The following is a 12,646-nucleotide window of genomic DNA, read 5'->3' as shown; positions in this document are numbered from 1 at the left end:
TCCATCCATCCATCCATCCATCCATCCATCCATCCATCCATCCATCCATCCATCCATCCATCCATCCATCCATCCATCCATCCATCCATCCGTTCGTCTATCCATCCATCCGTCCATCGTCCATCCTGTGGACTGGTTTAACTTCTTGGTAATTCAACGATACAGTAGTCATAGCTGTTGCTGTTGACTGCATCAAAATGTGAAACATCATCTATAAGAGCTGACTTGTGTCAGGTGGAGGAGAAATTCATTACACCTCCTGCCTTTAAAGAAACAAATTTGAATCAACCCTTTTTGATGTATTGGGCATCAAACGACCTCACAGAATGAAATATGCATGAAACACACACCCACACACACAAATAATAGTCCAAACAAATTTATGAACAGAAAATGAAGAAGGAGGGTAGACAAAAGAGTTGAGTGCTCTATTCCTCCGTCAGTATAAATCAATGTCCCAGCAGGATTAAAAGTTGTTTCAAGTCCGCACCTTGTACACATCTTACATTTGATCCAGGGTTTTTAAAGGAGTGCACATAAACATGACATATTGTGTCAGCAAGTAAGCGTATTGTACATCAAGATAAAGTTTAATTTACTAGTTTAGAAAAAGGCCAAGGCCAGCTGTCAAACAGAGGATTTGGATCACTGTCAGTCAAACGCATTGCCACCGCTCTTCCCATGTAGACCAAAATAGGTGCGTGGGTGCGCATGAGTCACTTATTTGTTAGTCCTCTGTTTTTTTTAGCAAGCTACCTTCAAATGCTTTATCAGCAAGTGAGTCAGTCACTGTCACAAAGACTTATGTCAAGTGTCATAACCAGCCTATGATCTGTCAGCCACTCAACACACAAACAAGGAGAAAGACCCCAGAAAACCTTTCAATAAGCACGTTCTAGGGAAGGTTTAGGTCGTCTCTCATCATTTTGGCTTTTTAACAACAAAAAGTATCAAAACGTAATATTTACATTACATTTATGTATATGTAAGAGTAATATCTGACACTTTGCAAAATAAATGAAGGCACTCATGTGGCTTGTTAACTTCTCAGTATAGGCTCAGCTTACAACCTTAAGATATTCATTAAAATCCTTACCCACATTTCCACTGAAGGGTAATTCATCAATCTCGTTTTCAAACGATTAATAAAATCATTCAAATGGAGAGACATTATCCAGGAAAGGTGGGAGCGTCACATTACATTTTTGTCTTTCACTTGTCATTGCTTGCGTGGCCTTTGCCTCTTCCTTTTCAATCTCGTTTGCCGATCCTTTGGAGCCTTCAGATTCATACATCTCTGTCAGCTTTCCTGTTTATCTCTAAAGACCCTCTTGATCAGCTCCTGGCTCCTCTCAGGTTTAAACTATTTATCTGCTCTGAGACTCAGCACGTCAGCCAATTACTTGCCTTCAATTTTGTGCAATGAATCACCCCGTAACCCCGAATCTGCTTCTACACTCAAGCTTAACATGTTCTCACCTAAAGTTAAGAACTGGCCAAAGAATGGGCCCAGCAGACAAAGATTCCTTCCATCATGTCTTTGTCTTTCAGGCAATGATGCTGGGCCAACATGAACAAACTCTTAACAGTGTTCAGGCTCACCTACAAAATGTCTTTGCCTCTCTAATCCAAGTGAGTACTCCTCATTTAAAGCTAATAACTCAACTAGCTCCAAGCCCTCAGCAACAATCTTTATCAACAACCTTAGAGGCTAGAAATAGCAATCTTCTGGAGACTTTTTGGTTCAATATACAGTAGCTAGTTTTTGTGCAGAAAACTTGTATTTATGCTAGCATATGCTGTAATGCCTTTTATGTGGTAAACTGCCATAGAGGCAAAGCATAGCCAAAGGCCTTGGTGGTTTGGGAGCAAACTCCGATCTGTCTCTTCTATTACATATTCACAGAGGAGAGGAGGAATGCTTTTAATCACCCTTTCCAAAAACAACCTTTAAACCTTCCCTACTGGGAAAAGACGGAACAAGGAGGATCTTTGGGAGTCTTTCAGAATGCCCCGATGATGACAGTGAAGGAGAAGTTTGTTTCTCAAGACACCTCAAGGCCAAATCCCATTTCAGCCCTTCTTACTTTTTTGCCACACCTCTATGTTTTGAACACTCACAATAAAGGGCAGGGTGTCTCAATCCTCAATAAATCAAACAATCGATAAATTTAAGTAAGATGTGTTCCAATCTATTACATCTGGAATCATTGTCCTTAACAGGTAGAAAAATAGCGTGAAATATTATTTTGTTGTTTTAATAATCAATGTAATTTTAGGGTATTGTTTTCTGATGTATTACCTTAGAAAATACACTCTTAAACCAAATGTCAAACTGGTTTACCCCTCAATCTATATTCAATATTCAAATATGCCCTGATGTGGACCAGCCAGTGTATTATCCAGTCTGCATTCATTCATTCATTCATCCTGGGCCTGAAAGTTGAACTGACCTGTGACTGGGTGGCTAACCATCAGGACCTGGACACTGTTCCACTTGAGCATATTATACCCTGAACACAACCCTGTCTGAGTTATTTATTCTTTTCCCCAAAGACCCTGAGACATCAGACCAACATCAAGAACTAAGAGCAACAAAAAGTTTCCCTGCTGTGTTTCTTCTCACTGTGCGTGTCTGAGCAAAAAGGTTGCAGGAGGAAACACTACAAAAAACACTGCAGCTAGATCTTATCTACATTCTGAAAGGTGTCTTTAGTCTTCAGCGTAATCTGTAGACCACAACGATTAAATCTACTCCGTAAAAACATAAAATCAGTTTAAAAGCCTAAATGAAACATTAAAGATACAAGAACCATAACCGAGGCTATCAAGACAACGATCACTCGATGTGTCACACCCTTTTGATTCTACGTTTAAAACACAAATTGCATATTTGTAATTGATATTGCTTTTTTTAAATATAGCAGCTAACACACACAGTGCAAATAAGAACAAAGATTTAAACTACTTTAAACACACACAATATCAGGAGACATTTGCCTCACAAAAGGTCAGTATTGCTTAAGGGCACCTGCAACTACAGGCACAGCGAGGTATGATGGGACAAATGGAGATATGAGCCCAGTGTGCACACAGTGGTGCGCTGCTGTGTCTTTTTGTGATTTAATTTGACTCAAGCGGTCTAGTTTCTCCTACTGGGTCCAGTTCTGCTTCTGTCAAATTAAAATAAACACAAATAAACATGAAAGGAAATGTCCCTCGAATTCTTTCTTTGTTTTTTTTTTTTTTACTAAGACATAAAATAAATTGCTTTAACAAATAAAGTGAGCACACACACCCCTTTCTGAGATAAAATCTAATAAAAGCAAAACTTCCAACGTTTTATTTCACAACTCTGAGAAGTCCACATTTTAAAATGCAAATATTAATACTGTGTACCGGTCTAGCATTGGTAGGAAAGTAAACACTTAAAAATAACTACTAAAAATTGTGCCTCAGAACAAGGTTAATAAAAGGGCAAACACAAACAACACTGTGTGCCCAAATACCCTCATGCCTGGGATGAACTGGCCAAGAGATGCTAGATGTTTGTCCTTGATCTGTCTCACCGTTACACACAAACACTGCAAGTACAGGAGAGGCAAACACTGAGGCCAGGCTCTGACTAAAGCACCAGAAGTGACCATATATAATAGGACACAATAATAAAAAACAGGCTACATCAATGTTGCAATTGCAATAAATGCACCAGGGTTGTGCATCTCTGCTCTGCGGCTGATATATGTTCTCTGTGCACTGCCAAAGACTAGATTCATTAAAGATACACGAGCAGCAAAAAGTGATACAATATGAGATTATTCAGCCTTTAATTACAATACCATTCAGCCCTTAAGTGCAATAAATTCAGCCTTTAATCACGATGCGATTCAGCCTTTTTCAGCCGACAGGGAAAATGATATGTAGGCTTCTACTCTATTTCTACATATATAAATTCAGTAAACTGAAGAGGGATAATGCTATAAACTGGAGGTGTATGCAATGTTACTAAATAACCATTTTGACTGCAGGGTTAAGAAAACCTGACAAATAATGTTACTTGTTAAAAGAGCCTCTGAGAGTTTGAAAACATCATTTGCATGAGCAGAAGAAGAACTAAAATCTGAACTATAGTCTTTTTAGACATTTTATTAAATGCTAACTGCTGTACAGAAGATGGCTCTGTCCACCCAAGCCGTCCCCAATCAGCTGGCTTGCTTTACAAAAGCTGCACACGTGTGGCCGCGTGCGCTCAAAATTGAAATGGTTTTACGAACTAGATAACAGAAGTAACAGGGAGTGAGCGAGCGGCGGGAAAGAAAGTGGAAAAGCAGAGCAAATTGGACCGCTTGTTTCCTCCGAGTGCCTCTGACAGCTCAGTCTGGGTGACTGGACCCCTTTCTCGCTGTGTCTCTACCTCTCTCGCTCTCTCTGATTACCTCTTTGCAAGCGAAGGAGAACGGGAGAGAGGGAACGAGGGGGAAAAGAGGAAGAGACTTGTTTCCACGGTGATGACTGATGAAAGAGAACGAGGAAGGTTCTGCTCGGTTGCACACCTCTTCTCCTTCTCTCTTCTTTGCCTCCTTTTTTTCCCCCTCAAACAGCATGTCCTCCTCTTCCTCTAAAAGGCCTTTTTGTGTGTTTCAAATATCCTTATCTGTCCCATTTATACTTTATATTGTTTCTCTCTAAAAATTCAGACATATTACATTCATCCCACTTCACTCCCCCATTTAAAAGTCCTACCAGTTTAATACAAGCATGCTTCAAGCTGTCGGTCAACACCAAAAGGCCAAGTGTACCTAGCATTTCATGAGGTAATGTGTATTTCCCACTGTCTTTCATGTCAGAGTGTTATCTTAAAATCATCTTACTGTATGTAGCTCTTTCGTAAATGACTTTCACTTATTATCACAGCTAATAGCTCAGTATCTGTAGAAACTAATATAATTATATTTATGTTTGTGTTTGGTAAGGTTGCTCAGCTGCGGCAGCCATCTTGAGGGTGACTCCAAACGTTATTCAGTTGTAGATGTAGAGGCTATGATTACTCTCTGTTAGCTTCATTGAAATATGTCCAGTGGTTCGTGGGATATTTTGCTAAAAGACAGGCAAACAAACTCATGCACACGCAGTCATGGGCAAAAACACCCTCCTGGTGGCAGGTGATAACAAGAGCATTACACACACACACACATTTATACATATATATGGAGGGAGGCAGCAAGGCGGAGCAGTAGTTAAAGCTGTCGCCTCACAGCAAGAAGGTTGCAGGTTCACCTCCTGGCGTTTACATGTTCTCCCCATGAACACGCGTTTCCTCCCACAGGTTCAAAACATGCATATTAGGTTTATTGATAACTCTTAATTGTCCCTAGGTGTGAGTGAGAGTGTGAATGGTTGTCTGTCTCGTCTGTCTCTATGTGTCCCTGTGATGGACGTGCGACCTGTCCAGCGTGTCCCCCGCCTCTCGTACGGTGACTGCTGGAGACAGACACCAGCTCCCCAGCGACCCAGAAAGGATAAAAGAAAATGGATGGATGTATGGATGGATGTAGAGAGAGAGTATTGTTCAGAGCCACACTGCTGATGTGTGAGAACCAGCCTCCGTTGTTATGGGATGCCTTTTTAACAGAGTCTAGAAGCTATGTGCTGTTTCACTCAGCTGCCGGGGGCACTTACATGACGCACACTGACTAAAATGCTAATGGAGAATTAGAATTCCAATAAATAAAACTATGGTGCCATGTAGAAAAAAAAAAAATCCAGAGGCTATGAGTGCATGTAGTGCCCCTCCACTTACTGATGTGTTTTGCTCGGTGTGACCTTCACTCTGCTGGATGATATATGCTCAGAGTGTGACACAAAAACATAGTTTTCAGCTTTTTTCAAAGCAGGATTAGTAGCCTTAGGGGGCAGCTGGGCTCTGATGCTCGGGGACCTCAGTTTAATTACATGCAAACAGCAACTCATTACAAGTGAAATCCACCAGATGACAATCATATTTATAATAGAGCAAATATAAGACATTCCTCTGATCAGGTGTAAACCATTTTCATTTAATTTACTGTTTGGCTCAGCTGTACGGATAATTACACACATCTTATCACTGACATAAAGAGATGGTTATACAGCAGTAGATATGTTATAAACAAGAAAAGTAGAGTTCAAATAGGAACGAAATATGGGAGTTCAACACCTTTATGAACATACAGCAGCAAAACACACGGCAATGATGCAATGCAGATTATGCTAACAGCACAACAAAGCACAAGTAGTACAGCTTAATGCACAGACAGCTTAATGGTTCTCCCTTTTAGAGGTTATTCATTCTTCTTTTAGTCCTGAACTCCCACTGACTCCTCTGAGTGGATAGCAGAAATCTATGGGATTGCTAACTCAGTGCTAAAATGCGAACTCACCATCCTCCATTAAAGGACACTACTTTGTCCCTATATTTAATAGGCTAGATGATAAGATTTTTTTGTTTGTTTTGTTTGCAATTTCTTGTTAATTTTTTTTCCCTTTGTCCCTTTTTGCCATCTACAAACCTTTCCGCTCATGTTTTTTTGATACAAAGCCACTGATTTCAGATCAGATAAACATCAGTTGCGCTCATTTTACATCTTAACTAGCTTAAAGCAAAAACATGTAGTTAGAAATCTACTATTGGCCAGAAAAGGCACAGAAGATGAGTTTTGCTCTTCTTTTGCTTTCCCTGCTCCCTTGATACTTTTCTTTTGAAAACCACTAAATGCGTTGTAGCTTTGTCTAAAACAGTTCAAGTTTTAGAATTTTGAAAATATGTTCAGACACGTTTTTGTTTCATTGTTTTTCCTGAAAGGAGGTTAAACACTGTTTTTGGTTTGCATGTACAGTTCGACTGATTGATTGTCGAAATCAGCCATTTTTGCTAGTTTTTAAGATTAATCTGCACCCACCTGTCATACTAACATGACTAAAAGAAAGGCACGTGTGTGTGTGTGTGTGTGTGTGGTGTGTTAAACTTGACACCACACCCCGCTGTCGTTTCTCATGATAGGGAAGCCTTTCAGAGACGGGGTGCATTTTTCAGTACAACACAGAAGGAAGCAGTCCTAAAAATTGTGCTAACTTCATGTTTTACTTTTATTCTTTAGGAAACAAACATGTTTTTTGTCTGTAGATTAAAGTCACTTCATAGTGTCACCACTGGTGGCATTAGTACTCATATTAGTGGTACTACTGTCAGCATTGCAAATATAAGCAGCAGCTGTTTCTTTTTTTTTTAATCACGTAGAATCTAAGTATTTCTCATCAATTAACCTGGAGCAGATTTCTTACAAAAATTACAAAAACAAAGAAAGAAAAAAATTGGCTTCGTGAATCGGCCACTGACTGCTCTGTTTTGTAAAAATCGGCACCAACCTTGAAAACCACTAACCTCTTATTGTAACCTTTTTAATTACCCGTTCCTGCCAGTAGGTGGCAGTAAGCAACACATTACTGACTGTTTGATCAGTAAAGGGATGATCTGATCATTCTTGAAGCGATGCTCTGCCATATAGTTATCAATGCGTAATACTTTATCAGCCATGATGTCAGTCTCAGAGCACGGAGTATGGAGAAAGAGGCAAAAGTCTTCATCCAGGCTAAGCTAACAGATAGCCAAATGAGGTCTTATTTTAAGAAAAAGAAAACAAAAACACTGAGCTTGAGACAATACTTGCAAGACTGTCTCAATTTGTGCCACACTGAAACACTCCCTCTGTGCAGCCCTTTTTTATTCTTCCCTTTTTGTGAAAGACATTAAAATGTAGTCGATCAGTTTCTTTGCTTTGACCCTTCTTTTTATATATCTCTATTACTAGGTGGTTTTAGATTACAAGTCCGGTCAAACGCCGCCGGGAGAACCATGAGAAACAGAGGGCACGCGCAGCTCATCCATCACTCCTCACCCCGCCGCCGCTTCATTCATGAACGTTCTGTTTTCCCTTCATTCACGCTTTTATCCTCCTCCCGCCCACGTTTTCTTTTTTCCTTCTTCGCCACCTTCGTTTTACACACCACCTCAGCCGGCGCACCTGCAGAGACGAACATTTACTGCCAGCGAGAAATTCCACGATGACTGCACGTTGTTACCTGGCAGACAAGCCGCACACGTTAAACCCAACATGGCAGCATCAACGCTCAAACCGAGGGGATCTTCAGGTACATTTTTGCGATTATTATTTCCTCCAAGATCATTTTCCCTTGGCAGTTGTTGCACTTCAACAAACTTCTATCCTCGTTCCCATTTTCAGTAGTTTTTTTTAAAGTCTTTGCTTTGTGTGGGCGATCAACCAATTGACTGACTGTTAGCAAAATATCTCTTGAACCGCTGGACGAATTTTAACAGAAATCTCATTAAGTTATCGTTGGATGTACGCGTACAACTGATTATCTTTTGGAGTCAACCCCATTCAGGGTGGCCGCCACAGCTAATCAACCTTAGCAAACACAAAAATGACTGCAGCTCGATTATTCTTCCAGAAATTGAGCTAAAATTTCTTGTGGTGTTAGCTGACAGTCCCCCCTAACACATACTCTGAGCACCAACAGATCTTCGGAGACCTTTAGGACCTTGGCAAGCAATGAGGTGGGCGATATGCATTCCTTCAAGAAATGCTCCTATTTATTTTATAGGCACAGAAACTATAAGGTGATTGCAGTTTACAAAGCCTGAGAATTAATGACTTTGCATAAAAAAACACAACAAATTACAACAGCAACCATGTAAAAGAACGCTGCAAACTAAAATAGAAATGTGAGAAAAATTGACCTGTGAAAGTTGTTTGTTAATGATCTCAGACCCTATTTAAAACATTTTTAAACACATTTAATACAATCTTTCTTAATACAATGTAATTAAGTAAAAAGAATAGACGTATTTCTTAAGAATATCAGAAATAAAACAATACTTAAATGAAGTAAATGTAAGCTGGAGTTGAACTTTATGCATGTTTGTTTGCTTTCAGCAGGTCAGACTGGATTCTGTGTTCATTTTTCTTTACATACAACCTAACTGGGAGTATTTACAGGTTCAAAACAGGCTTTTTTCTTCACACAGATACAGTCTCAAGCAATAAAACGACATGTGTGTAGGTGTTTGTCAAATTACTACGTTTTTTCAGCTCATTTAGCGTATAATGTTTAGAAAATTCACCTAGACAAATTAACATAGAGGGCCTTTTTCTTTCTTCTGTTTGCTTTTAAACAAATCATTTCACCATAAAAGGCACTGTTTGCTGCACGTGTGTTTTCTGAACACATATGAGCATCTATCACGTCTCACAGTCACTCTCTAACGATGAGCCGAGCACGAAGCCTCACGACATCCGGTTTGTCTCCGTTCACGAGGCGTTTGTGGATAATAGGATAACAAAACCAGGACAAGAGTTGACTTTGGAAGAACGGAAAAGTGGAAAAGAGAGGCAGGAGTGACACAGGACGCAACAGACATCGCTGCAGTTCTGGGTGCGGGCACGTTCCTGCACGTCTGTGATTGTCACTTGTGTGTGTGTGTGTGTTTGTGCGACATTGTGCTGACATTGTGTTAACTTTCCGCTCTGCTCCCTCAGCTGTGCTTATTTGGTGGCTTGGGGATATCCCAGAATTTGTCTGTTTATTCATTCAGTTAGCAGTGTGTCTACATGAATGTGCATGTGTGTGCGTGTGTCTGTGTGTCACGCGTGGTTGTGTGAGTGAGTGAGGGTGCGTTTTCAGAAAGCCTTGTACCTGCACCATCTGGCCCTGTAATAGCCTTCTATGCCCTCCAGAATGAGACGGGTCTGTCCACACACACACACACACTGATGCGTGCACAGACCAGTGTTGCCAGATATACAATAATTATCGTATGTATATAATAGTTTTAGGGTCTATATGATATATGACAGTTTCTAAAAAGCCCAAACATACAGTAGTTTTTGCATTTCTATGCACCGAAAACAAACTTGTTTTTACTTACGCAAACACTGCCTGGTAACCCACAAAGTGTGCACCCCCCCTTCCTGTCTGAGATGCCGATCACTGGAGCTGTTTATGAAATATATGGATGATGCGGTGCATATGACAAACTTGGAACTATGAAAGTAATAATAATAAAAAATAAAACGTTTACCTTCAATAAATGGACCTGAACCTCTCTGTGGGAGTGTGGGTTTTAAACAAAGTGTAGTGACAGTCGGTTACAAGTAGGGACCAGAATTTTAAGTTTAAGTGGTTTGACGTAAAAGTCCTTTTTTTTTTCTTTTTTTTTTTCTGTCATTTAATGCACCACAGCTAAGCTGCAACTCAAAATCCCATTTTTTCCTGGTCCACAAACGCAGCATTGCTAAAAGTGCAACAGCAGGTTTTTGGCGTGGAACGTTTTAACTGAGTCAAGAAGACTCAGAGTTAGCTTTTTCTTTTCTTTTGGTAAAGTCTTTGGGTGTTTATCAGGACCACAGTGGACTCCACGTTACACGTGACAGAGTGCGATAGGTCCACAGTGGTTTGGAGAGTGAACCAAACGTCCACAGAAAGGCTGCGGTAGTTTGTCACTGCGGTGGCAGCGTAAAACAGGCTGAAGTTTCTCTTTATAGGATCAACTATCAATCCCATTGGTGGCATTAAACTGGTGCATGTTTATGTTTTGAGGTGTGAGACAGATATGAACAACATAATCTATACTTTATCTCTTCCAAAATGTCCCGGAACGTTTGGCTTCTCAGCTTCCTTAGCGTGAGGACCTTGCATGCGTCTCTCAAATTTCTTTGTCTTATTCTCAAATAGGCAGATCTGGACCTGTTTTTCAATAACTGCTACTTATCATCAGTGTGCTTTTTTTTTTTTTTTTTAGACCTGGACATTAGCCTTGAATGCTTTCTGTCAGAGGACAGCTCTGGTGCAGGAGTCTAAAAGCAGCTCTTGTGCTCCTCAGGCGGGTTGGAGACGATTCCAGGTGAGAGTTTTTTGTTTTTTTTTTGTGTCACCAACGGTTGCAGCTCGATTAGAGAGACATCGAAACTGGCCGAAATGGAAATCTGCAGCTTCAAGCTTTGCAAAAATCCGAAACAGGAATCGGCTCAGAAAAGGGGCCATCGGTGCATCTGTGACTCCCTGAGTGTGTCTAATCAACAGTTGGTTTCATGAACACCAGCTCCACTCGGTTGGGAGTCAAAGCTCTTCCACACCCAACGACCGAGGGGGGGTTTAGGGCAAAAGATCTCAGCAAAGCTTGTGGGAAAGGATCGTGCTGAAACCCTTGCAGGTCCCAGTTGAGTGGTTAGTTACCGGGTTGACTAAAAATCCCCTTTACCCCTCTCTGCTGGAGCTCATGAGTGCCTCAGCTGTGTGTGTGTGTGTGATGTCAGCCACATCATTTCTAATGAAGTCTGGAAAACAGCAGCTCAGTTTCTGGATTCCTATGAGCTGAACTCACACATGCACTGAAGGAGCACCTCTGATATTAAAAGGAGGCAGTGTGTGTGTGTGTGTGTGTGTGGTATTGAACACAGAGAAAGACATGTCCACACGCGCACAGACACGCGCGCGCAGCTCCGTCAGAGAGAGACGCTCAGACTGATCACGTACCTTCCAGACAGCAGGTCCGCCAGAGGCCGGAGTGCGTCATCACCTCCTCGTTCTTGCGGCTCGTGTCGTTGTCGCCGCTGCTCTTAACGCGGCAGACCCCGCGCGAGTACAGCCAGTAGTCGGTGCCGACGGCGATGGTCATGAGGCTGAAGGCGGCGAACGCGCCCACCGTCGTCACGAGCATCTGGACGCCGCGGTCACACATTAGCATCTTCATAAAGGCGGCTCCTCCCGGGTGCCTTTAATCTCTCCCCCTCCTTTTCCTTCTCTCCCCCCCCCCGACCCTAACCCCCTCCTGTATTTTTTTTTTTTTAATATCCCGCGAGATTTGGCGAAGATGGTGGGGGGGAGTCAAAGCGAGGAGCCGAGGGAGCGCAGAAATATTAATACTGGAGTTAAGGGGTGTTTTGTGGGCATGGGGAGGGAGAGTGAGTTGACAGGAGGCTCGCAGCAGCAGCAGCAGCAGCAGCGGCGGCGGCGGAGGGCGGGATGGTGGGAGGATGGCACGTCACTTTCTCTCGCATCAAAAAGCGCTTTCCAGCGTCCTTACGAAGGATTAGAGACCACCGGTTGTACCCCCACATTTAAAATATACATCAAAAAAGAAAAAAGAAAAGAAAGACTCGAGCCTACCCAGAGTCACTCAGAGCCACATTTTGCCTGTCCTCCCCTCATCACCATCCTCATCCTCATCCTCATCATCATCATGCCCCCGGTTGATCCCTCGGTTTTCTCCTTCACCGACGCGTCCTCCGTTTGAGGTTTCTTCTCGTTTCCCGTCGAATAATCGGACGGATCCCTGCGCTCACCGGTGCGGCTCCCACTCCAGCTGTTGACTCACCGACATGTTGTTGGTTTTTGTTGTTGTTGCTTGTTTGTTTGTTTGTTCCTCTCTCTTCCGTCCAAGCCCGATCGCTCAGGTTGACTCCTCGAGTCTTAATTAGCTCCAGGCTGGCTACGGATCAGACAATCGGGAGAACATCGGCCCGTCATTTCCAGTCGAGTCGCTCTGCTCTCTCTCTCTCTCTCTCTCTCTCTCTCTCTCTCTCTCTCT

General features: G+C 42.0%; 1 protein-coding gene across 1 annotated transcript in view; it reads right to left on the bottom strand.

Annotated features, from left to right (window-relative positions):
- The window catches only part of cacng3b (calcium channel, voltage-dependent, gamma subunit 3b), a 23,811-nt gene extending 11,973 nt beyond the window's left edge, over nucleotides 1–11,838 (bottom strand). The window contains exon 1 of the mRNA XM_017416714.3: nucleotides 11,593–11,838. Within this exon, the coding sequence (XP_017272203.1) occupies nucleotides 11,593–11,809 (217 nt within the window). The 5' untranslated portion in view covers nucleotides 11,810–11,838. The remainder of the gene's footprint in view (nucleotides 1–11,592) is intronic.
- Between the last annotated feature and the right edge of the window lie 808 nt (nucleotides 11,839–12,646).

The sequence above is a fragment of the Kryptolebias marmoratus genome, linkage group LG12, assembly GCF_001649575.2.
Source record: "Kryptolebias marmoratus isolate JLee-2015 linkage group LG12, ASM164957v2, whole genome shotgun sequence".
NCBI classification, from domain to species: domain Eukaryota; kingdom Metazoa; phylum Chordata; class Actinopteri; order Cyprinodontiformes; family Rivulidae; genus Kryptolebias; species Kryptolebias marmoratus.
The sequence above is the reverse complement of the archived record's forward strand: the minus strand, read 5'-3'. Positions and strand labels throughout refer to the sequence as shown.